This window comes from Diaphorina citri, unplaced genomic scaffold (assembly GCF_000475195.1).
Source record: "Diaphorina citri unplaced genomic scaffold, Diaci psyllid genome assembly version 1.1 scaffold493, whole genome shotgun sequence".
Classification (NCBI taxonomy): Eukaryota; Metazoa; Arthropoda; class Insecta; order Hemiptera; family Psyllidae; genus Diaphorina; species Diaphorina citri.
The window spans coordinates 152,982-177,613 of NW_007377928.1; the positions used below are offsets into that span (position 1 = coordinate 152,982).

At 40.2% G+C, this 24,632-nt stretch overlaps 2 protein-coding genes and 3 long non-coding RNA genes across 5 annotated transcripts; 2 read left to right on the forward strand and 3 right to left on the reverse strand.

Annotated features, from left to right (window-relative positions):
- Nucleotides 1–1,307: 1,307 nt before the first annotated feature.
- Nucleotides 1,308–10,249, reverse strand: LOC103509389 (uncharacterized protein C2orf42 homolog). Its single transcript, XM_026823745.1, has 4 exons — nt 9,869–10,249; nt 8,789–8,967; nt 2,050–2,220; nt 1,308–1,830 (listed from the first exon to the last, which is right to left on the reverse strand). The coding sequence occupies exons 1-4, from the start codon at nt 10,176–10,178 to the stop codon at nt 1,537–1,539; spliced, it is 954 nt and encodes a 317-aa protein (XP_026679546.1). The 5' UTR covers nt 10,179–10,249; the 3' UTR covers nt 1,308–1,536.
- LOC113467526 lies at nt 2,607–3,615 on the reverse strand. Its single transcript, XR_003391581.1, has 2 exons — nt 3,511–3,615; nt 2,607–2,819 (listed from the first exon to the last, which is right to left on the reverse strand). It is a non-coding gene; the product is annotated as an uncharacterized LOC113467526 (long non-coding RNA).
- On the reverse strand, nt 7,057–7,639 carry LOC113467525. The gene is made up of 2 exons (XR_003391580.1): nt 7,557–7,639; nt 7,057–7,145 (listed from the first exon to the last, which is right to left on the reverse strand). It is a non-coding gene; the product is annotated as an uncharacterized LOC113467525 (long non-coding RNA).
- A 1,975-nt stretch (nt 10,250–12,224) lies between the features above and the next one.
- On the forward strand, nt 12,225–22,098 carry LOC103509391 (uncharacterized protein C2orf42). The gene is made up of 6 exons (XM_026823736.1): nt 12,225–12,455; nt 12,730–13,008; nt 13,231–13,431; nt 13,974–14,244; nt 21,577–21,690; nt 22,094–22,098. Exons 1-6 carry the CDS (start codon nt 12,237–12,239, stop codon nt 22,096–22,098), a joined length of 1,089 nt encoding a protein of 362 aa, XP_026679537.1. The 5' UTR covers nt 12,225–12,236.
- A 43-nt stretch (nt 22,099–22,141) lies between these two features.
- Nucleotides 22,142–22,901, forward strand: LOC113467527. Its single transcript, XR_003391582.1, has 2 exons — nt 22,142–22,208; nt 22,819–22,901. It is a non-coding gene; the product is annotated as an uncharacterized LOC113467527 (long non-coding RNA).
- Nucleotides 22,902–24,632: the final 1,731 nt, after the last annotated feature.

The following is a 24,632-nucleotide window of genomic DNA, read 5'->3' on the forward strand; positions in this document are numbered from 1 at the left end:
CAATTACTTTGGTTAATATCTGGATGGGTGATTATCCGATTTTTGCCAAATTGTTACAGTCGCGTCCTTGGACCATACTGGGATAGCATACCAAATTTCATCGCTTTACGACAAACGGTTCTTGAGATATTTTGTTCACAACCTTTTCAACATTTTCCACGAAATGAGGGTTAAGTAACAATTACTTTGGTTAATATCTGGATGGGTGATTATCCGATTTTTGCCAAATTGTTACAGTCGCGTCCTTGGACCATACTGGGATAGCATACCAAATTTCATCGCTTTACGACAAACGGTTCTTGAGATATTTTGTTCACAACCTTTTCAACATTTTCCACGAAATGAGGGTTAAGTAACAATTACTTTGGTTAATATCTGGATGGGTGATTATCCGATTTTTGCCAAATTGTTACAGTCGCGTCCTTGGACCATACTGGGATAGCATACCAAATTTCATCGCTTTACGACAAACGGTTCTTGAGATATTTTGTTCACAACCTTTTCAACATTTTCCACGAAATGAGGGTTAAGTAACAATTACTTTGGTTAATATCTGGATGGGTGATTATCCGATTTTTGCCAAATTGTTACAGTCGCGTCCTTGGACCATACTGGGATAGCATACCAAATTTCATCGCTTTACGACAAACGGTTCTTGAGATATTTTGTTCACAACCTTTTCAACATTTTCCACGAAATGAGGGTTAAGTAACAATTACTTTGGTTAATATCTGGATGGGTGATTATCCGATTTTTGCCAAATTGTTACAGTCGCGTCCTTGGACCATATCGGGATAGCATACCAAATTTCATTTCTCTACTACAAACCGTTCTTGAGATATTTTGTTCACAACCTTTTCAACATTTTGCACGAAATGAGGGTTAAGCAACAATTACTTTGGTTAATATCAGGATGGGTGACTATCCGATTTTTGCCAAATTGTTACAGTCGCGTCCTTGGACCATACCGGGATAGCATACCAAATTTCATCGCTCTAGGACAAACCGTTCTTGAGATATTTTGTATACCACCTTTTCCCATTTTCCCATTTAAACCTGTAGTACACACATACATACGTACATACATACGTACGTACGTACATACATACGTACAGACCATGGGCTAAAAATCGCTTTTTTGACATCAGGGGATCCCAAAACGGATATTTCCAACCATTTCCCGATTTTGAAAATTTGGACCGATTGCAATACTTTCATTACTAGTATAGCTCCGCTATACTGTAGTAATAGAAAGTAAAAATAAAAATAATAATAATAATAATAATATTAAAATAAATAAATAAAGATTAACGAATAACAACAATAAATGAAGCCGCATTTTATTGTGTGACTTTTTTTTAGTCATCATACGAAAGTTCTCTTTACTTTAGTTTGTTTGGACAGACAGCGGGTGTGGTGGCGCCATTACGCCCAAATGAGTCCAAAGAGAAATTTCGGATGACTAAAAATAAATAAATAAAAAAAAAAAAAAATCACGATAAAATACGGCTTGACATTTTCCATATATTTCTATTCTCATTTGTTATGCACAGGTCTGAGGTGTCCATACTCAAAGCTAATCTTCAGCTCGCCCATCCTAACCCCAGGCAGCAGGTCCGGTATGTATTCCACAGTGAACGGTGTAGCTTCATATTGGTTGTGTGTGGTGCGGCCCACTTTGAGATAGGTGATGAGTTCGAATGGCTTGATCTTGGCGAAACTACTAGTGTCCACTGTAGAGGTAGTAGGGTCAGGATCGGGGGGAGGTTCGTATGGAATATACAGACCGTCTCCCGATGACACGAAACTGCGAGTGAGCTTCAGTGGGAACTGAAAGAGAGGAGAAATGATAGCCACGTTAGTCATAATGTGCTCTGTGGACACACCCTTTGACTCCACACATAGGCGACCGGCCGTCGAACGCTGTCGACTGAACCGTCCACAATGCCTCCATAACATAGTTTCTCCTCGTCGATCGAGGGCCGGTCGATTATTTTTGGACACACCATACTCACATAAACTCCGAAACATTACTTCCAGTAAACTCACCAGTGGATTATCTAGCACCTGTTTCACATGGATAATGCTGGTCAGCTGCCACACGAACTTGGTGAAAGTACCGACCGGCGGGGTTTTGGATACGAATGCCACGGTGGAGTTGGGCAGACGTCTCTTTGGTCCTAGGGTGGCTATCCGCTCTCGAAGACACTCGAAAAAGTTCTGAAAAGAAGAGAGATTTGATAGAGGGAACTGCAATTTATTCATTTATACATCAAACGGGTTCTCGCCCTTTACCTTTACTAACTATGCTACGATAATTCCCTATCTAGACCTTGCAAACTTATACCTTGACTTTGACTTGTAATGCCGCCACTGGTAGCTACTACATTAAAGTAGCTACTCAATTGTCGTCACCAGGCTGAGTGCACCCCGAACTTCAAGCAACTTATGTGTTCCAACTAGAGATGGTAAAGGTAGAGTTTTGAAAGCTAAAATATAAAACACACATACGGTACTATAAAGTTCATCCTGCTCAACAAACTTTAGTGGTATGACAGGATTTTAGGGATACATAAAAAAGCACACTATACTTACATGAGTATTATTGTCAGTGATCAATTTGCATGCCTTGATTAGAGCTTTGTAATTTTGGTCATCAACATTTTTCAAGATAGCATCACACATTACATTCTTACAGAACACACCTCGAGTACCATTGTATGTCCCACACTTGGAACACTTTTTGATTCCTCTCTGTGTAGCTTTGCCGAGACCATGGAGTAGATCTTTAATTTTCTTCGAGTCTGGCTCCATCAGTACTGTAATATGAAATTTAACTTTTGGTAAATTTAATGTTTCTAAGTGGTGGGTTGATGGTCAGGTCATGAGAATATTTCTTGAATTTTGAAATAAAGAGATTTTAAGCTTTCTTCTTTGCCTTTTCCCATGTTATTTTTATTTATTATTATTTTTTCAATCAGCCCTGGGGTGATTGCTTTTGGGGGCTGACCTTTGGTTTAGACTACAAAATTTTTACAAGAGAATGCCCATTGTACCTTTGTCATTTTTTTAGCAAGGTAAATTCCAGCCTGGTATCCTCCCTGTTTGATTTTTTTTAAAAGAGGTTTGACAGAGGGAACTGTAACTGCCATGGTCTTATCGTCCCGAAATCCAAGAGAGAAGGAAGACAGGATAGGAGAAAGCCAGCCGTTCCGAGAATGAACATTATCCCATCAGGATAAAATCTGCCCCGGGCGGTAATTGAACCCGCGGCCTAGCACTTATAAGGCAGATGCGCTACCAACTAAGCTTACTAAGCTAACTAGGCTGGCTGTTTGAAATTTTAACCTGTATTAATCACTGTAGAGATAAGAATGGACAAAATAATAAATCAGTTGGACAGAATGATTTTACAAGAAATCATGAAGGGTGTGGACTTTGATTATGAAACAAGTATCTATATACCGTCCTACCCTGAGTATTTCTCAAGACAATTTGTTATAAACTTACCAGAATATAGTCACAAAAAAAGATAAAAGAAGAAACTTGACTGCATTTAACTTTTTGAACGTCCTTTCTCCATTATCTTCAAATTTCAAAAGCAGATTTTTAAAATTTCGCGCCCAAGATTTCATAATAGTTTGCGGTAAGAATCGAGTAATCGCGATAATTATGTGAAATATCGATTTCTGCAGAAATCGAACTTATTCCCAAGGCCTCCTGTCCATTGGAACCGAATTCAATTTTCTGATTTTTGAGAGTAATGTGGGTTAAAAATAAATATTTATTTCACAAAGTTAGCAAAGTACCTTCAAAGGTAGGTACCTATAAATATGTATACTGTTATAGGTAACTGTATAGTTTAGTCTACCTACCTACGTATATAGGTACATAGCAGGGAAACTAGGGTACTAAAAATACCCACGGAATTACTATAAAGCCTCCGTCAGCTTCGAAGAATTTTTTTTTCTATTCCTGGTACCAGCTGGCGCTTTCTCGGTTAGCGCTGTTCAAATAAAACGAAGCAACACAACTAGATTATGCCTTGTGGGTATAAAGGCAGGTAAAGGGTAGCTATGTAGGTAGGTATATAGGTATATCGGTATATAGGTATATCCCATCATTGTTTTTGTTGCCCTTTTGCCTGATGTGCCTTGAAAATTGAGGCAAATTGGAGATAAAACAAGTGTCGATAGCCTAGTCAGGTGGTCTCAGTGTGAGTGGTTGGCCTGAGACCTTAGCTAGCCTGATTAGCTCGGAAGGTACCATGCCTGACTCTTAAGCGCTTGGTCGCGGGTTAGATTCCCGCCAATGCGAAATTTACCCTAAACAGACAAGGTTCGTTCTCGGAACGGGTGGCTTTCTCCTATCCTATTGAAAAAATACAGTTTTTTTTTAAAGCCTCATACTCACAGAGAGGTCAATGAAAGGGCTGATGCAAAAGTTCACCAACCATACAAGGAAAGTAGAAATGTAGGAAATGTACCTATCACAATATCATATTGTCTGTTTGTCTCAAAGGAAAATGTAACTCATGTTACGTTTCAAAGTCGCAGACATGAGGTAAACTTTCAACAGAAATGTTCTGATTTTTCTGCTATAAAAGTTTTATATCCGTATAATGTATAATTCCGTTTTTTTGTGCAAAGGTAAGGTACTCGAGACTTTTCAGCAACTTTTCAGAAATGCAGTCCGATCGAATTTTGAGTGCCGCAGGCGAAATTTTTCAAAAAGTATTCTCTCAATAGATCAGTTGCGCTTACTTGGGTGGTGTTTCAAAGTCATAGAGCAGGAAAAATGAGGACCAACGGAATTTTCCTTTTTCTTGGTACATGATGCTGAAAATTTTTTGTCGGTTTGCTTTATTTGCTTAGATTTACCTCTTATGATTGCAGTAGTCTAATAGTATTTATGATTGCAGTAGGATTTTCGAGGAAGAGGGTTTCACAGAGAGAAATATCGTCCCGAAATCGAAGAGAAAAAAGGAGGACAGGATAGGAGAAATCCAGCCGTTCCGAGAACGAACCTTGTCTGTTTAGGGTGAAGTTCGCCACGGGCGGGAATCCATCAAACCGCGACCTAAAGATTACAAGGCAGGCACTACGAACATTTCTAAAATATATAGGTACCTACATACTCGTGTACCTATAATTTCTACTTTTTATGTTTAAAATTATTTAAATATTTTTAATTTTATGTGTACATAGGATTATTTTTTATTTTCTTATCTTTAGAAAGAAACCCCAAGAAGTTACTTAAAAACAAGTTTGTGATTTTTTGTCGATTTAAATCTTATTTTGTACTGTACAATAATCAGTTGTTTTTTTCTTATTTATTATTGAAACACAAGTACTATTATAATTAACTTAGAAATGTAAATATAAAAGGACTAATTCATTTTAAATTCGTGTGTTTTTATTTCCTTCATGAGAAATTTCTATTTGCCTTGAAGAGTTTTTTTTTTTAATAAGGTTTGATAGAGGGAACTAAACTGCTAAGGTTTTATCATCCCGAAATCAAATAGAGCAGAAGACAGGATAGGAGAAAGCCAGCCGTTCCGAGAACGAACATTATCCCCTCAGGATAAAATCCGCCCCGGGCGGGAATCGAATCCGCTGTGAGAAATTTCTATTTGCCTTGAAGAGTTTTTTTTAAATAGGTTTGATAGAGGGAACTAAATTGCTAAGGTCTTATCATCCCGAAATCAAATAGAGCAGAAGACAGGATAGGAGAATGCCAGCCGTTCCGAGAACGAACATTATCCCTTCAGGATAAAATCCGCCTCGGGCGGAAATCGAACCCGCGGCCTAGCGCTTACAAGGCAGACGCACTACCAACTAAGCTAACTAGGCTGGCGGCAACACGAACTTTTTTTTTAAAAGAGGTTTGACAGAGGGAACTGTAACTGCTATGGTCTTATCGTCCCGAAATCGAAGAGAGAAGGAAGACAGGAACCGAAATAGCTACTCATCGGTGTCAACTTTTGTACTTTCGAAACTAATTCACACACAGGAAAATTACGAGAAATTTTTTACAGAAAAATATACAAAAAATTCTTTCACGCAAAACTAAAAACTGCCATCTGCCATATTGAAAAGTATAAATAAACACGACAAAAAAACAACCACAGAAAAGTCATCTGCGTTGAATACTCGATTGTGATTGGTCCGTTTCCGAGCGCGGCAAATTTATAAAATTCAAAACTCTTATCACCTTATCAGTTCGTGTTGCCGCCAGCCTAGTTAGCTTAGTTGGTAGTGCCTCTGCCTTGTAAGCGCTAGGCCGCGGGTTCGATTCCCGCCCGGGGCGGATTTTATCGAGTTTTCAAAACCCAACTCACTTGTGAATGGAGCGGGGATTTTTTCTATTTCCCACGGGAAAATGAAGGGAAATTTCCCCCTCCCTTGCAGGTAGCGAGTTTTCAAAACCCAACTCACTTGTGAATGGAGCGGGGATTTTTTCTATTTCCCACGGGAAAATGAAGGGAAATTTTGTTTTTCCCCCCGTCCGGCCTAGTGATTAAAGGTTTACCTATTACCTTTAATACCTATACTCTATAGACCTATAGATAGAGTCTATAGTTAGCACTTAGCTGTGGGTTGACGGGCCTGCCTTCTAAGCGTGATAAAAGCCAGCCTTGTTAGCGTGGAGGGTAGCGCGTCTGCCTTGTAAGCGCTAGGTCGCGGGTTCGATTAGATATTAGTGCTTTATTTAGAATTTTAGACTTTTTAATCAAGACATGTAGTCCCTTTATCTACACCCGGAGTGGATTTTATAGTACAAAAAAGCCCACTCCGAGCCTCAGGAGTAGGGGCAAACAGTTCTAAAGGTCGGGTTAAGCTTGTACGTTTATCCTCAACAGATAAGGTTCGTTTTCGGAACGGTTGGTTTTCCCCTAGCCTGTCCTCATTCTCTCTTCGATTTCGGCACGATAAGACCTTAGCAGTTACAGTTCCCCCTTTCAAACCTCGAAAAAAAAGGCCCTTTACCTTCTTGAAGGTGGCGGGCTGAATAAGCGAAGCAAAGTCAGCATGCATTCGAGGTGCCTGATTGATATCGGCCAGAGTGTCCACCTTCAGGTTCGGAGTGAAAGGGTCAGGTAGACGCATGTTTCCCGGGAATGCCGACAGGATCAGGTTGCGCATCTGAAAAGGAGAAAAATCAGTGGTTGGGTGGAAGAGCTTCTTCAGGAAAATGCCGACAATTAATGGAAAGTCATAAAAAGGAAAAGAAATTGAAATGATTTGTTCGAAATCCTCACTTATTTGCGTTAATTTTCTGTCCTCATCACTTATTTGGATTAATTTTCCAAAAGAAGCAATCACCACAAGAACCACCAAATCTTGGCGTACAATTTTCAAAACAAAAGGGTTTTTTGGGGAGATATCACTTTTTTTCAAATGTAAAGGCGTGTCCAAACATAGTTTTGAACAATATTAGGTGGTATTAGTAACTAGATATAAAAGTATGCTACAGCATAATTTGCACATCTTGTTCAAAGCTGACAGTCTAAATAAGAACCCACCTATAACATAATTGCAGATATATCAACTCACCTGAATACAATTGGCAGGTATGACGTCACAGAACTGGTAATGATAATCACAGAGGAACTCAGGGAAGTCATGCAGCAGAAGTTCTACAACTCACATAGGAATTTATTATGATTAGTTATTTCAATAAAATACAGCTGTTCCGTAGGTACCAGACAGCACGAAAAAAAGAAAGTAATAGTTATTCCCTATTTCTTAGATTTATTTAAAAATATTAAGAAAATACCAATAGATATCTGATTTGACATTACCATATGGGTAGTAAGTACACCATATTTTCAATCAAATGTAAAGGCGTGTCCAAACATAGTTTTGAACAATATTAGGTGGTGTTAGCAACTAGATATAAAAGTATGCTACAGCATAATTTGCATATCTTGTTCAAAGCTGACAGTCTAAATAAGAACCCACCTATAACATAATTGCAGATAAATCAACTCACCTGAATACAATTGGCAGGTATGACGTCACAGAACTGGTAATGATAATCACAGAGGAACTCAGGGAAGTCATGCAGCAGGACCTTTTCTCTTCTTGGACTTGTATTCGTTTCTACTTTTTTCAGTGTTTTCATTGCTATTCTCTATTGTTTCATCTATTCCACCTACGGGTTTGTCAGTCTCGGCTATATTGGAAGTTGAAGGCAGACTGGTCGTGGAAGGGACTAGATTGGATGGTGTTGTCAGAGGGGTGTCGGAGTTATCGATAGTGAGGTAGGTGTACACAGAGTTCATATCATCTGAGAGGATTTTCAAGTCGGATTGATCACTGGATGCTATGAGCTCCACGGTTTCTAGTTCCTGAGGGAAGAAATTTCAAGGGAAACATGTTTACATTGAACTAGCGCTAGGTATGTATAGGGAATTCACACACTATTTATAAGGAGTGTGAATTCCCATGGCGTGTATATATAATTGTAAATCTGTCTAAAAGACAGGTATCAACCGAGTTTCCTCCACTTCTCACGGTCCTGCGCTCCAACCCCACCTTGACTTGTAATGCCGCCACTGGTAGCTACTACATTAAAGTAGCTACTCAATTGTCGTCACCAGGCTGAGTGCACCCCGAACTTCAAGGAAGGAGCCGAAAAAAATCGACCCCGCCAGGAATCGAACCGGACCTCCGGCGTGTGAGCCGAGTGTGATACCCACTCGGACACGGAGGTTTCAACTATCAATAAGGTACCATTTTGAAACAATTTTCTTTCTCCTCTCTACCTCGCTTTTCTCACTCACCATAGGAGTCGGGAAGAACACCAAAGTCTTGGGTTTATTGCACTCAAACTGATAGTGCATCTCCTGGTAAATTCTCTCAGATATCGCTCCTATCCATCGCAGGAAATCAGAACGCACGTTTTCTTCTCGCTTTAAATTCTTCGCCATCACATCCAGAGTTTGCATGGACAGTTTCTTGCCTGTACAGAAAATGGAAAAGGGTTAGTTTCTAGTGTTGACCTAGTTCTGAAAATGTGGGACTGGTGGACTTTAAACAGGGACTAGACCACCTTAGTCTGACTGGGAGACTTTAAACACGGAGGATACCAGCCTGAAATTTCCCTTGCTAATGAAATAGCAAAGGTTGAGTGCGAAGGGTATCCACTCGTAAAAATTTTGTAGCCAAAACCAAATGTCAGCCCAAAGCTATCACCCCCGCTAGGGCTGATTGAGAGGCTGACGAAAAACGGCGACCCCGTCTGAACACGGGAAAAGGCAAGGAGGAAGACTCATTTACTCACCCATATATTTGACTAGTCTCCTATGATTGTCCAAAGCGCTCGGGGCACTCTTATTCGTCTTTGGCATCTTCTCCTTTCCACCAGCACTATTTCTCCTACCTTTTCTCTTCTTGGACTTGTATTCGTTTCTACTTTTTTCAGTGTTTTCATTGCTATTTTCTATTGTTTCATCTATTCCACCTACAGGTTTGTCAGTCTCTGCTATATTGGAAGTTGAAGGCAGACTGGTCGTGGAAGGGACTAGATTGGATGGTGTTGTCAGAGGGGTGTCGGAGTTGTCTATAGTGAGGTAGGTGTACACAGAGTTCATATCGTCTGAGAGGGGGACTTTAAACAGGGACTAGACCACCTTATTCTGACTGGGAGGCTTTAAACACGGAGGATACCAGCCTGAAAATTCCCTTGCTAATGAAATAGCAAAGGTTGAGTGCGAAGGGTATCCACTCGTAAAAAATTTGTAGCTAAAACCAAATGTCAGCCCAAAGCTATCACCCCCGCTAGGGCTGATTGAGAGGCTGACGAAAAACGGCGACCCCGTCTGAACACGGGAAAAGGCAAGGAGGAAGACTCATTTACTCACCCATATATTTGACTAGTCTCCTATGATTGTCCAAAGCGCTCGGGGCACTCTTATTCGTCTTTGGCATCTTCTCCTTTCCACCAGCACTATTTCTCCGACCTTTTCTCTTCTTGGACTTGTATTCGTTTCTACTTTTTTCAGTGTTTTCATTGCTATTTTCTATTGTTTCATCTATTCCACCTACAGGTTTGTCAGTCTCTGCTATATTGGAAGTTGAAGGCAGACTGGTCGTGGAAGGGACTAGATTGGATGGTGTTGTCAGAGGGGTGTCGGAGTTGTCTATAGTGAGGTAGGTGTACACAGAGTTCATATCGTCTGAGAGGATTTTCAAGTCGGATTGATCATTGGATGCTATGAGCTCCACGGTTTCTAGTTCCTGAGGGAAGAAATTTCAAGGGAAACACGTTTACATTGAACTAGCGCTAGGTATGTATATAGCAAAGTACCTTCAAAAGTAGGTAGGTACCTATAGCAATAGTTCTCTTCAAAGGTAGGTAGGTACCTATAGTAATAAAGGTACCTATAAATATGTATACTGTTATATGGTAACTGTAGGTATAGTTTAGTCTACCTACCTACGTATAGTACATAGCAGGGAAACTAGGGTACTAAAAATACCCACGGAATTACTATAAAGCCTCCGTCAGCTTCGAAGATTTTTTTTTCTATTCCTGGTACCAGCTGGCGCTTTCTCGGTTAGCGCTGTTCAAATAAAACGAAGCAACACAACTAGATTATGCCTTCGATTTGGAAGTGGTCCTAATTTTGGAAAATGGGATCTGGATGTCACATCCTTTTTGGGGTCTCCTGAAATAGTGCTAGGTATGTAATGGAAAAGAATGGGAGAAAAGAGAACATTGATGGGGGCAATTAGAAAGAGGAAAACATCTTGGTTGGGACACATACTTCGTAGAAATTGTTGGTTGTGTTAAAGAGAATGGTTGTGTTGACCTTTTTTTAAAAAAATAGCATCATTGAATTCCTTGTTGAAAAGTACATCATACTGCATCATAGGTATATCCCATTCTTGTTTTTGTTGCCCTTTTTGCCTGATGTGCCTTGAAAATTGAGGCAAATTGGAGATAAAACAAGTGTCGATAGCCTAGTCAGGCGGTCTCAGTGTGAGTGGTTGGCCTGAGACCTTAGCTAGCCTGATTAGCTTGGAAGGTACCAAGCCTGACTCTTATTAAGCGCTAGGTCGCGGGTTATATTCCCGTCCATGGCGAAATTTACCCTAAACAGACAAGGTTCGTTCTCGGAACCGCTGGTTTTCTCCTATCCTGTCCTCCTTCTGACCTTCTCTCGTCGAAGGACGATAAAGACCTCCGATGTTACACTTCCCTCTATCAAACCTATTGAAAAAATACAGTTTTCTTTGGAAAGTCTCACAGAGGTCTATGAAAGGGCTGACGCAAAGTTCACCAACCATACAAGGAAAGTAGAAATGTATCACAACATCATATTGTCTGTTTGTCTCAAAGGAAAATGTAACTCATGTTACGTTTCAAAGTCGCAGACATGAGGTAAACTTTCAACAGAAATGTTCAACGCATGAGACATGCAGTTGAAAAATAAACAAGGTATGTACCTACCTAGGTACATGCTTAAAAACTTTTTGTCGGTTTGCTTTAGTTGCTTAGATTTAGCTCTCATGATTGCAGTAGTCTAATAGTATATTTATGATTGCAGTAGGATTTTTGAGGAAGAGGGTTTCACAGAGAGAAATATCGTCCCGAAATCGAAGAGAAAAAAGGAGGACAGGATAGGAGAAAGCCAGCCGTTCCGAGAACGAACCTTGTCTGTTTAGGGTAAAGTTCGCCACGGGCAGGAATCTACCCCGCGACCAAAAGCTTACAAGGCAGGCACTACGAACATTTCTAAAATATATAGGTACCTAAATGATAAAGGTACAATGAGCATTCTCTTGTAAAAATTTTGTAGTCTAAACCAAAGGTCAGCCCCCAAAAGATACCCCAGGGCTGATTGAAAAAAAAACAACATGGGAAAAGGCAAAAAAGAAAGCTTAACATCTCTTTATTTCAAAATTCAAGAAATATTCTCATGACCTGACCATCAACCCACCACTAGAAACATTTACCAAAAGTTAAATTGCACATTACAGTACTGATGGAGCCAGACTCAAAGAAAATTAAAGATCTACTCCATGGTCTCGGCAAAGCCAAAGGTCAGCCCCCAAAAGCAATCACCCCAGGGCTGATTGAAAAAAATAAAAAATAACATGGGAAAAGGCAAAGAAGAAAGCTTAACATCTCTTTATTTCAAAATTCAAGAAATATTCTCATGACCTGACCATCAACCCACCACTTAGAAACATTTACCAAAAGTTAAATTTCATATTACAGTACTGATGGAGCCAGACTCAAAGAAAATTAAAGATCTACTCCATGGTCTTGGCAAAGCTACACAGAGAGGAATCAAAAAGTGTTCCAAGTGTGGGACATACAATGGTACTCGAGGCGTGTTCTGTAAGAACGTAATGTGTGATGCTATCTTGAAAAATGTGGATGACCAAAATTACAAAGCTCTAATCAAGGCATGCAAATTGATCACTGACAATAATACTCATGTAAGTAGTGTGCTGTCTAATTGTTAGTTCAATAAGATGAGATTTATAGGTACATACTTTCTATTACCTTTAGTAGATTTCTAAATGTGTCCCAAAAAGTCTGTCATACCAGTAAAGTTAGGAGCAGGATTAAACTCCATAATATATTTGTGTACGTCTTGCCTTTTAGCTTACAAAATGCTACCTTTAACTTCTGACTAGTTAGAACACACAACTTGTTTATTGAATTCAACTTTAAAATTAACTAATCAATAAAATTATTATTTTTATTTAGATATTTTCAGTTAGGATCAATGACAAAGGCACAGATCAGCGTGGTTTTGTACAGCTTCCTCTGAACAATTCATCAGAAGGTCTTTGTTTCATTGATGAGTGTTCTAAAACATTTGGCTCTGAGATACTGAAAGTCCACGAGAAAGAAACTTTGACCGAAAAAAATTCTACCCCCTGTCAGCACATTGAAGCAGCTAAAAATTGTGTGGCATCAGCAACTTCCATATCTTTAAATCCTATGATCATTGATTCTATGGATTTGGTACCAAATATCAAAGAGGTAAGAAAAATAGTACATGATTTGTGTAGGTAGTAGGTACCTGCCTAATATTTACTGAATCAGGTATCTAGGTAGTAGGTACCTAACTTATCTCTTGTTCAACAAAAATACATTGGTTTATGTAGATCAAAATTTATCTTGTTGGGGAGAGAGAGAGAGAGAGAAACATTCTGTACATACCTCAACATTTTCTAACATGCATGATACTTTCCACTTTTCCAGGGCCTGTGGGACTTGTTATCGGATATGTTCTCCACCTCAGGGCCGATTGTACAAAGAATATCCAAGTCTATGTTTGTAGTCAAATGTAAAACGTCATCTCAACATCCTCTGGGTTACTTGCACCTAACCATATTCAACAATGTTAAACACAAGGATAAGCCTGATTATCGGCACTATTGTGCTTGTCCTGTAGAGTACAAGGTAGAGGACTGGACTGTTGGTGGGCCAAAAAGAGGTCTCATTTTTATTGACTTTCAATTAATTATTGGAAAAAAAACACCCCTATTTTTAGAAGGAAGGGGGCTAGAGGACTGGACTGTTGGTGGGCCAAAAAGAGGTCTCATTTTTATTGACTTTCAATTAATTATTGGAAAAAAAACACCCCTATTTTTGTACTGTCAATGTCTCAGGCTACTATACTAAGTAGTACCTAGTTACCTACTGAAACATTAATCTCAAACATTTCAGTGGCCTTTTTTTAAAAAAAATATATTAATTAATAAAGGTCTGGGCTGGGAACTCTAACAACAAACAGAGGTCTTATCCTTCCAAAACCTTACTTTAATTGGACATGAGAGTAAAGGTAGAAACGTTCAAGGTTTTCCCACGATATTGTAAGTAATCTCGTTCAGGACAGCCACACTACTATCACGTCACGTGTGCTCACGTGATGGTATTGTGTTACTACCTTGAGTATTTTTGTTCGTAAATACGGCTGTAAATGATCTTTCTTTGTCTCCCAGGATCTTAGTTCAGGATCGGAAGACCTCAATGAGAAAAAGTGTGTTCATTACTATGCCGTCATCTGTTCGTTTGCTTCGGATCAGAAGCTATCGCAGGAGTTTGCTCACTTCATGGAGTCGGAACAAATGCTGACGCTGTTTGTGAACCAGTACCTCTCTCAAGAAGAGGATAACGATCAATTGGTGGCCATATTCAATGTTCATCCGGAAATATTGGCGACGGCCGACAATGTTAGCATGTCACAGGTGAGAGGAAATTCCATTAGCGTGTGTGAATTCCATTACATACCTAGCACTATTTCAGGAGACCCCAAAAAGGATATGACATCCAGATCCCATTTTCCAAAATTAGGACCACTTCCAAATCATATCACACTAGAGTGTGTGAATTCCTTATAATATCATCAATCCATAATTGTTCCATCATGAGACGGGTCAATGTACATAGCATTCACATTAGCGTGTTTTTGCAACCAAAATCACCATTTTCCTCACAAGTTTTCGTCAAATAACGCTAAAGCCGCTGAAAACTTGTTTCAGCGCATGTGCAGAAATGAGTTTTTGTCAAATAACGTTTAAGAGTTCAGTTAACGGGACGCTAATTTTGGTTGCAAAAAATCGCTATTTTCAAACGGAAATACTCAAAAGGCATGCCAAAAAGCACCCTCTATAGTGTCAAGCAGCGTCCACGCTATAGGCCCGTTCCCACCTGTTGGTCGGAAAAAAAAATCGTGTCGTGTGTAGTGGGAACACTAATTTAAATTGCATTGCCTACAAGGCTATTTTGTGTCATTTTGGAAAAAAAAAAATATCGTGTCGTGTGTTATAGGAACACTCATTTAAATTACATTGCCTACAGGACATTTGGGAAAAAATCGAGCAGGCGCAGCTCTAACTTCACCCTATATTTATTTTTTTCATATGTGTGGTTTTCGTAACACCCTGTTAATTTCATGTGTGTGACGTTGCAAACCTCTCCTGACGACGCGACGCCAAGATTCCAATCATTCCATTTCCATAGCTAACTTCTCGAACGTTTCAAACAAACTTTTGAAACTTTTATGGAAAGTTTTCGATTTGAGATTTGCCGACTCTTGAAAGTTTGAAAGTGAACCCCTCATTTTCCTGATTTTAGATCATTTTAGCCGTCCAAAAATGCAGAAATAAAATTCTAGTGTCTCACTTGCCTACTCAAAGTCTCCTGCTCACTCATAATTGTGTATGTCCACCAAGAAAGATCCGTGCAAGGTTCATGCTTGTGCGATTACCAGTATTTTTTATCAGGGAAAACAGAATCCTAACCTACAAGGGTTTATCAGAGTTTCCAATAAGTATTTTTTGAAATCTCTTCCTATCCATCCAAGATATTCCATTTGATAACACCATAGTGTTTTCCCCAGTAGCTTTCCAGCCTTGGTTCTTTTTCCATCATCTCCTAATCTAAATTTCTTCTTCTCTCCCTACTCCCCCTCCTCTCTCTTTTTCGTTCTTTTCTCTGCTCTTTCCTTTTTCTTCTTCTCTCCCTCCCCCTCTCTTCCTCTCCCTCTCTCCTCCCCCCCTCTTCCTCCTCCCTGCTTCACCTCACTTTCTTTCTATTTTAATGTCATACTCACTTACCTGATTTCCGACCATAAATATTGGGATAAGTATAGTGAGCCTGTCTATACCTATTTTCCTATTTATTTGCTTGAGGTTCTTTGGCTGCCAGGTGGTACCTACATACATTAGGTTTTTGGCTGTCAGTTTTTTTTTTTTTTTTTTTTTTTTTTTTTTTTTGCTATGTCACTTCCTTTCTATTTTAATGTCATACTCACTATAAATATTGGAATAAGTATAGTGAGCCTGTCTATGTATCTATACCTAGGTATTTATTTGCTTGAGGTTCTTTGGCTGTCAGGTGGTAGTGGTACCTACATATATTAGGTTTTTGGCTGTCAGTTTTTTATTTTTTTTTTTTTTTCAATTCGGCTAGCGTTTTTTTGTCCCTCCTTGCGATTTTCTCCCTTTTTTTTTCGTCCGGGTTCCGGGTTGTTTCGATGTACAAGCTTCTCATCAGCTGATCTCCAGGGCCTGAACAATTCTCCCACCTCGTCTCACACCGTACAAGGTAAGAATTCCCACTTTGTTTCTGCTTCAACTTAGATTACCTACTTACATACTTGAATCTGGAATGTTTGCATGAAGCATTAATATTGTAGACCTACTAATCTCTGATTTTTTTTTTCTCTGCCAGCCTAGTTAGCTTTGAGGGTAGCGCGCCTGCCTTTTAAGTGCTAGGTCACGGGTTCGGTTCCCACGAGGTTTCAACTTTTATCTTTAACAGACAGGGTTCGTCCTCGGAACGGCTCTCCTCACCCCAGGCGAAAATCTAACCCAGAAGGCAAGTTCTAGACAACTTGGGCTGGCTTATCCAAGGATTCTCTTCTTTTTTTACTTTCTATTTAAGTGTAAAATTTGACTGTGAAGTCTCACGAAAAGGACAGAAGGAGATAGATAGAAAGTAAGATAGAGTGAGAAAATGAGATAGGGGAAAGGACAGAGAAAAAAGGTCGAGGAAGAGGGGAAAAAGAGCAAAAAAAAAGTTGTGGAAAAGGAGAGGAAGGAAAATTTAGGAATGATGAATCATGTTGGATATATCAAAAAGAAAAAGAAGAAGGAGAAGAAGAAAAAGAAGAATAAAGGAATATAAAAAAAATGTCCCACTTCCCACTTGTAAATGATAATGATGAAGATAAAGCGGTTTCGTTTTGAAGCAAATTTAGAGCATTTTCAGTTGGTGACAACGTCTCTGTTGATGAGAGCCTGACGAGAGACTAGTTTGGATGACGGATAGGTCATAATTAGTCACTCCTCAAGTCCTCAGTCATCTTTTCTCTCCTTCATACCTTCTTCTTCCTTCCTCGGTGGTGTAGTGGTCAAGGCGCTTGCCTGGTAAACAGGAGGGCGTGGGTTCAATCCCAGCCGAGGTATGGAATTTTATCCTCAACATAATTTGAGAATTTGACCACAATAATAGGTAGTAGTAGCCTGCTGGAGGAAAGGGACTGCTGGAGTAAAGGGACTTTTCAGTCCTATGCGAGCAGTATAAATAAGCACTATTATTATTATTATTCCATTTGTTATTTTATTTATGTACCATGATACCAGGGCCGTATCCAGGATTTTGTCGAGGGGGCGAAGGGCGAGAGTCCAAACAGTCCTACGGTAAAGAAGAAAAATTAAGATTCTGGTGTGGAGGGGGGCTAGGCCCCCTCTAAATACAGAAGTAGTAGGCAAGTGGTCCTTTTTTTTAAGAGTTAAGAGCAACTCATCATTTACGATTGGTAATATATTTGTTTAGACACAATGAGTATTTGGTCAATATCATAGAAGGAAGAAGAGATGGCAAGCAAGGAAGAGGAAGGCCAAGATTGATGTACATTGATCAAGTTGTGAAGGCATCGGGTTGTACCAGTTATCAAGAAATGAAAGCGAAGACATCAGATCGATCGGAATGGAGAGCTGCCAACCAATCTTAGGATTGAGGAGAAAGAAGAAGAACATGGATATCTTCCTATCCATCCAAGATATTCCATTTGATAACACCATAATGTTTTCCCCAGTAGCTTTCCAGCCTTGGTTCTTTTTCCATCATCTCCTAATCTAAACAAGCACCAACTGGAACTTGTAAACATGAAATAACTGTAGATCCATGTAAGTAGGTAGTAGGTTCCTAAAGAACCCAAAGATCATGTAGAAAACTGAAGCTTTTGTCTCCAGAAACACCAAACTTTGTAACCTGAAAGTATGTGTGTCCTTTAACTAGAACTTGTAAACATGAAATAACTGTAGATCCATGTAAGTAGGTAGTAGGTTCCTAAAGGGGTCCTAAAGAACCCAAAGATCATGTAGAAAACTGAAGCTTTTGTCTCCAGAAACACCAAACTTTGTAACCTGAACATTACGTGTCCGCTCTGCTCTGGGTACACAAGATCTTGCATCTTGATAATTGGTCAAGTTCTGTAATCATTGAGAGGGAACTAATGAGATGAAACTTGAATAAACGACACCTAATAATGAACTCACCAAAACAATAATAGAAAAACTCGTAAAAGTAAGAATAGAAACTCAATAATAAATTACACCATAACCGAAACAGTGGAAAATACTACAACTCTACAAAGTGAGGCGAAGCAAGTGAGAAGATTGTACAAAGCAAAACCATTGTGAAGTTTTGGTCATAGCAAAACGATTGTAATGGGCTGTGAACGGGTCATTATTACTTCTAGGGTCATTATTATAGTGCAGGTCATTTGTCATTATTACTGTCCAGGTCATTTGTTATTATTCTTCAGGTCATAATTATAGTTCAAAGGGATTGTTTCTCTAAGACCACGAATGACCCAGTCAGACATGTCTGGAAACTTTTCATTGACCCTATGATCACGGATGGCCGAAGCAACCACACTTTCTTTCATCGATCGACGGCCGGTCGACTATGTATGGACATACCTTTACGTCCATGCTTATATCCGGGAACGGAACCTTTACGTCCATGCTTATATCCGGGAACGGAAAAGTTTGGTGAAAAAAATTCCGCCCTGACCGAGGTTCGAACCCTGCACCTCCGGACGTCATGCATGCCATAGAGGAGGTTCAACTCTTTTATAGGTAACCTCTAAGGTCGAGTTTTACCACCGTGGATTGTCTCAGGATTGAGTTCAATCCGAGGTTGACTTGGGTATGAAGTATAAGGGAATCTTCGTTTCATCTCAATCCCGAGTTGCTAAACCTCAGCATAACTGAATCTAGACTTCACTTCTGTATAGGGTGGTTCGTATAGATATTGTTAGAGGAATTTTGTAAGGGATCAATACTTTCGGACCATTGTGTTTACAAAATGCTTTTGTCGCCATTACTGCGGCCAAATTCAATTACAATATTAACACACACGGGTTTACCTGTATTCCTCTGTTCCCTATATCCTATCCCAATCCATTTGTCCTGTCCTTTTTTGTTCTCTCCCTCTCTCTCTCTCTCTTTCTCTCCTCCCATTCTCTTGTTTTTAAGAGGGGAACTCTTCCTCTGTTCTCTATATCCTATCCCAATCCATTTGTCCCTTTATGTCTCTTTCCCCCTCCTTTCTCTTTCATCCCTCCCTTTTTCCGTCCCTCTTCCTCTCTCCCTTGCTTCTCCCTCCCACTTGTCTCTCTTCTCGTTCTCTCTGAAAGTGAAAGAGCGTGAGCTGCTCTCTTTCTCTCCCTTGATTTTCCCTCTCCCTCCTTTCTCTCTCTCTTCTCTATCATCTGTCTCTCGCTCTCTCTCCCTTTCTAACTTCTACCTCCCTCTCTTTCTTCTTTCTCTCTATATCTTTTCTTTCTGTCTGTCTGTCTCTCTTCTCTTTGAAAGAGAGCGTGAGCTACTCTCTCTTTCTCTCCCTTGATTTTCCCTCTCCCTCCTTCGCTTTTCTCTGTCTCTCTCTCTCTCTTCTCTATCATCTCTCTCTCTCGCTCTCTCTCCCTTTCTAACTTCTACCTCCCTCTCTTTCTTCTTTCTCTCTATATCTTTTCTTTCTGTCTGTCTGTCTCTCTACCTCTCTCTTTTGCTTCTCCCTCCCACCTGTCTCTCCCTTGCTTTTCTCTCTCTTTCGCTCTCTCTTTCTCCTCTCCCTTCCTAACTTCTACCTCCCTCTCTTTCTTCTTTCTCTCTATATCTTTTCTTTCTGTCTGTCTCTTCACCTCTCTCTTTTGCTTCTCCCTCCCACCTGTCTCTCCCTTGCTTTTCTCTCTCTCTCCTCTCCCTTCCTAACTTCTACCTCCCTCTGAGATAGGGAAGGAAAAACGGGTTGAAGGTAGGGAAGAAGAAGGAGGGAAAACAAGAGGAAATAAAGGGAGGAGGAAACGAGGAATCAGAGGGAGAAGAGACGAGTGGAAAGGGAAGAAGAAATGATGATGAATGGTATGGGTGGAGAAAACGGAGGAGAGAAAAAGATGAGAGTTCAAAGTTAGGAGCAGGAAAAAGTGTTACGGACAGGAAGGAATAAGAGAAGAGATAAAAGGGGAATGAGAAGGACCTAAAAAAGAGGGAGGAGGGAGGGTGAGAAAAAGGAGTAAGAGAGGGCTGGGAAAGAGGGAAAATGGAGGAGACATTAATTTAGTCCAGGCTAATTTAAAATTCAGCATGGGCATAGATTGTTTTGCGTGCGTTCAAAGTGATATGTGAAACATCCTACATGATAAGGGCTGTGGGGTGATAAATTATAGCGGTTCCAACTAGATATGACAGCGTTTTGAAGCACATGAGGGTAGGGGAATGACAATTTATAGGCTTTCCAACTAGAGATGACAGCCTTTTGAAGCACATAGGGGCAGGGGAATGGCAATTTATAGGCTTTCCAACTAGAGATGACAGACAGCCCTTTGGGAAAACTCACCCCACAAAGGTATTTGGTATTATTTACACAATGCACATTTGCACATATACATAATATTGTCATTTGTCAAATTAGATAATAATATTCCGATTAAAAAGAAGCACATATGAGTAGGCTTGCCAAATATCCAAAATGTCGATTCGGGACGCGAATCCGCGAACATAATTGCCAAATCCGCGAACATAATCGCAAAATTCGCGAACAAAATCGCCAAATCCGCGACCATAATCGCCAAATCCGCGAACAAAATCGCCAAATCCGCGAACATAATTGCGAAATCCGCGAACATAATCGCGAAATCCGCGAACATAATCGCCAAATCCGCGAACATAATCGCGCTGCCAAAGCTGCATGCTGTATGAGCATTATCCCCCTATATTGTCCACTAACACTGACCTACAGGCGTTCCGGAAAAACTTGACCTTTTCCAACACACTCGATGCTTTTGTTGAGGAAAAACTTTTGGGAGTACTATGTTGGGGAGGGAGAAGAGAAACTACCTACTAAAATTAGGAAAATTTTCGTGTTGACCCGGCACCAAAATAGGAAGAACCTATGTAAGTATTCGAGTATTGTCTTCTCGCCCATCTGATAAGGGACAAAGTATACAAGATGGAAATTTCAGGCTGGTCTATACTCCCTGTTTAACGTCCCCCATCAGCCAGACATAGGTATTCCTTCATCAAGGGAAATTTCAGGCTGGTATCCTTCTTGTTTAACGTCTCCTACATATAAAGTCCCCCAGGCCAGACATACGTTTTGAAATGAAACATCAAGCGTGCCGGGAGGCGCGCGAACGTCAAGAGTTCGAAGCGCCGCCCGGCCTATATTAACACGAAACAGAATTTCATCTAGCTAGGCTGGCAACACGAACTGATAAGGTGATAAGAGTTTTGAATTTTATAAATTTGCCGCGCTCGGAAACGGACCAATCACAATCGAGTATTCAAAGCAGAGAATGCCTCAGGCATTAGGTGGCAGAGAATCCCTGGTTTCAACTTTACGTTTCCTTTTTACTAGGACAAACGTTGAAAATACGCCCACAGAGTGAGGCTAGAAAACGTGTGGATTGGAACACATCACATACCTTCAGGCACACTCCATTTGTCAAGGGTCTAGGTTTACATTGCCCTTGGGATCATTTTAATTTGAAGATAATTTCTAATGAAACAAATTCGATTTCCCTCTCAGGTCGCTATCTATTCCTGAACGCTATCGCCAATCAGCTTCGTTATCCCAACTCTCACACTCACTACTTCAGCTGTCTGCTACTGGGCAAGCGAGATTTCAAAACCCAACTCACTTGTGAATGGGGAGCTCATTTGTCAGGGAATTTTCGTCTGGCGTGGGATTTTCATTTGACCGAGATTTCAAAACCCAACTCACTTGTGAATGGGGAGCTCATTTGTCAGGGAATTTTCGTCTGGCGTGGGATTTTCATTTGACTTTGGGGGGAAACGGGAAATTTTCTATCATTTCAATCATTTGTGAGGTTATGAAAATATGAAAAGTTTCCGATCCAAAGTTGAAGCTGTTGAAGTTACAAAAGATTTTCCAAGTTGAGATTTTCCAACATCTCATTTCTCATTTTAACTGTTTTACTTTCTACTTTCTAGGAAGAAACTATTTGTGTTTGTGTAGCCTTTATGAGAAACGTTTTTTCTATTTCCTAGTGACTAGTGAAGTCTTGTGTTTTTTTCTCTTTAAGTGTGAACCAATAAACATTGGAACATTGTTGTGTAGCTTGAGAGACGTTTTTCTATTCTGCTACTGTACTTGTTTGCCGAGGCTAATACAGAGGCTATCCAGGAACAAATCACTAGGTAAGAAATACTGTAGATTGTAGAACATAATATTTACTGTAGAGTTTAGAACAGAATAGAATATACCTCATTATTACTGCCAGTATGAGACTGAAAAGTCCCTTAACCCCCCAGTCTAAATACAGTCTATTATGATTTTTGCTGCGATTTATACAAGCTACCAAGTGTTTTACTTCGTAGCTCGTCTGTGCTTTATGGATATCACTTGCTAGCTCCATTGTGAACTTGTTTTGTATTCAACGTGCTGTCTTTGCTAGCTATTATAACCTTATATGTAGTTTTTTTTTTTTATTTTAAACTTGGCGTGTCATTTTCAACACTATGGGTTTTTTAGGGGGATATCATTATTTTTTGGCATTTAATCATTAATATTACTTTTTTATGACACATGACTGATTTTAAATATTCAAAAACCACCCTAAAGAGACAGCTTTTTTCTCAGTTTTTGAAAATCTGAAATATTCTTCAGGGAAATCGTAAGAAAACTGGTAAAAAATTAACTAATGGAAATCAATGTGCTCTTATTTTCATACAGGGTCCTTCTGGAGCGACTCATCGTCTGGTAAAAAAATTAACTAATGGAAATAAATGTGCTCTTATTTTCATACAGGGTCCTTCTGGAGCGGCTCATCGTGAACCGACCTCACCCATGGGGCCTCCTGATCACCTTCATCGAGCTTATCAAGAACCCTGTATACAAGTTCTGGGATCACGCTCTCTCTTTCTCTCCCTTGATTTTCCCTCTCCCTCCTTCGCTTTTCTCTGTCTCAGTCTCTCTCTTCTCCATCATGTCTCCCTCCTTCTCTCCCTTCCTAACTTCTACCTCCCTCTCTTTCTTCTTTCTCTCTATATCTTTTCTTTCTGTCTGTCTCTCTACCTCTCTTTTTTGCTTCTCCCTCCCACCTGTCTCTCCCTTGCTTTTCTCTCTCTCTCGCGCTCTCTCTTTCTCCTCTCCCTTCCTAACTTTCCCCTCCATCTCTTTCTTCTTCCTCTCTGTATCTCCTCTTTCTCCCTTCCCCTCTCTCTCTCTCTCCCGCCCCCATCTTTACAAGACATGAGATGCGAAGGAATCGAAGGAGGGGAAAGAGATGACTAAAGGAGGAGGAGGAGGAAGAGATGAGATAGGGTAGGAAAAACGGGTTGAAGGTAGGGAAGAAGAAGAAGAGAGGAAGGAGGGAAAACAAGAGGAAATAAAGGGAGGAGGAAACGAGGAATCAGAGGGAGAAGAGATGAGTGGAAAGGGAAGGAGAAATAATGATGAAAGGTATGGGTGGAGAAAACGGAGGAGAGAAGAAAAGGAGATGAGAGTTGAAAGTTAGGAGCAGGAAAAAGGGTTACGGACAGGAAAAGGGATAAGAGAGGAGATAAAAGAGGGATGAGAAGGACCTAGAAAAGAGGGAGGAGGGTGAGAAAAACGAGTACGAGGGAGGTGGGAAAGAGGGAAAATGGAGGAGACAATAATTTAGTCCAGGCTAATTTAAAATTCAGCATGGGCATAGATTGTTTTGCGTGCGTTCAAAGTGATATGTGAAACATCCTACATGATAAGGGCTGTGGGGTGATAAATTATAGCGGTTCCAACTAGATATGACAGCGTTTTGAAGCACATGAGGGTAGGGGAGTGACAATTTATAGGTTTTCCAACTAGAGATGACAGCCTTTTGAAGCACATAGGGGCAGGGGAATGGCAATTTATAGGCTTTCCAACTAGAGATGACAGACAGCCCTTTGGGAAAACTCACCCCACAAAGGTATTTGGTATTATTTACACAATGCACATTTGCACATATACATAATATTGTCATTTGTCAAATTAGATAATAATATTCCGATTAAAAAGAAGCACATATGAGTAGGCTTGCCAAATATCCAAAATGTCGATTCGGGACGCGAATCCGCGAACATAATTGCCAAATCCGCGAACATAATCGCAAAATTCGCGAACAAAATCGCCAAATCCGCGACCATAATCGCCAAATCCGCGAACAAAATCGCCAAATCCGCGAACATAATTGCGAAATCCGCGAACATAATCGCGAAATCCGCGAACATAATCGCCAAATCCGCGAACATAATCGCGAAATCCGCGAAAATAATCGCGAAATCCGCGAAAATAATCGCGAAATCCGCGAAAATAATCGCGAAATCCGCGAAAATAATCGCGAAATCCGCGAAAATAATCGCGAAATCCGCGAAAATAATCGCGAAATCCGCGAAAATAATCGCGAAATCCGCGAAAATAATCGCGAAATCCGCGAAAATAATCGCGAAATCCGCGAAAATAATCGCGAAATCCGCGAAAATAATCGCGAAATCCGCGAAAATAATCGCGAAATCCGCGAAAATAATCGCGAAATCCGCGAAAATAATCGCGAAATCCGCGAAAATAATCGCGAAATCCGCGAAAATAATCGCGAAATCCGC

What these genes read in the sequence shown, in the direction of transcription:
- LOC103509391 (XM_026823736.1), top strand. Translation starts at nt 12,237, where the DNA reads ATGGAGCCAGACTCAAAGAAAATTAAAGATCTACTCCATGGTCTTGGC. An exon ending in TCACTGACAATAATACTCAT is followed by an intron (nt 12,456 to 12,729) that starts GTAAGTAGTGTG and finishes ATTTTTATTTAG; the next exon opens with ATATTTTCAGTTAGGATCAA. An exon ending in TGGTACCAAATATCAAAGAG is followed by an intron (nt 13,009 to 13,230) that starts GTAAGAAAAATA and finishes CCACTTTTCCAG; the next exon opens with GGCCTGTGGGACTTGTTATC.
- LOC103509389 (XM_026823745.1), bottom strand. Translation starts at nt 10,178, where the DNA reads ATGAACTCTGTGTACACCTACCTCACTATAGACAACTCCGACACCCCT. An exon ending in GAGACTAGTCAAATATATGG is followed by an intron (nt 8,968 to 9,868) that starts GTGAGTAAATGA and finishes TTTTCTGTACAG; the next exon opens with GCAAGAAACTGTCCATGCAA. An exon ending in AGGTGCTAGATAATCCACTG is followed by an intron (nt 1,831 to 2,049) that starts GTGAGTTTACTG and finishes CCTCTCTTTCAG; the next exon opens with TTCCCACTGAAGCTCACTCG.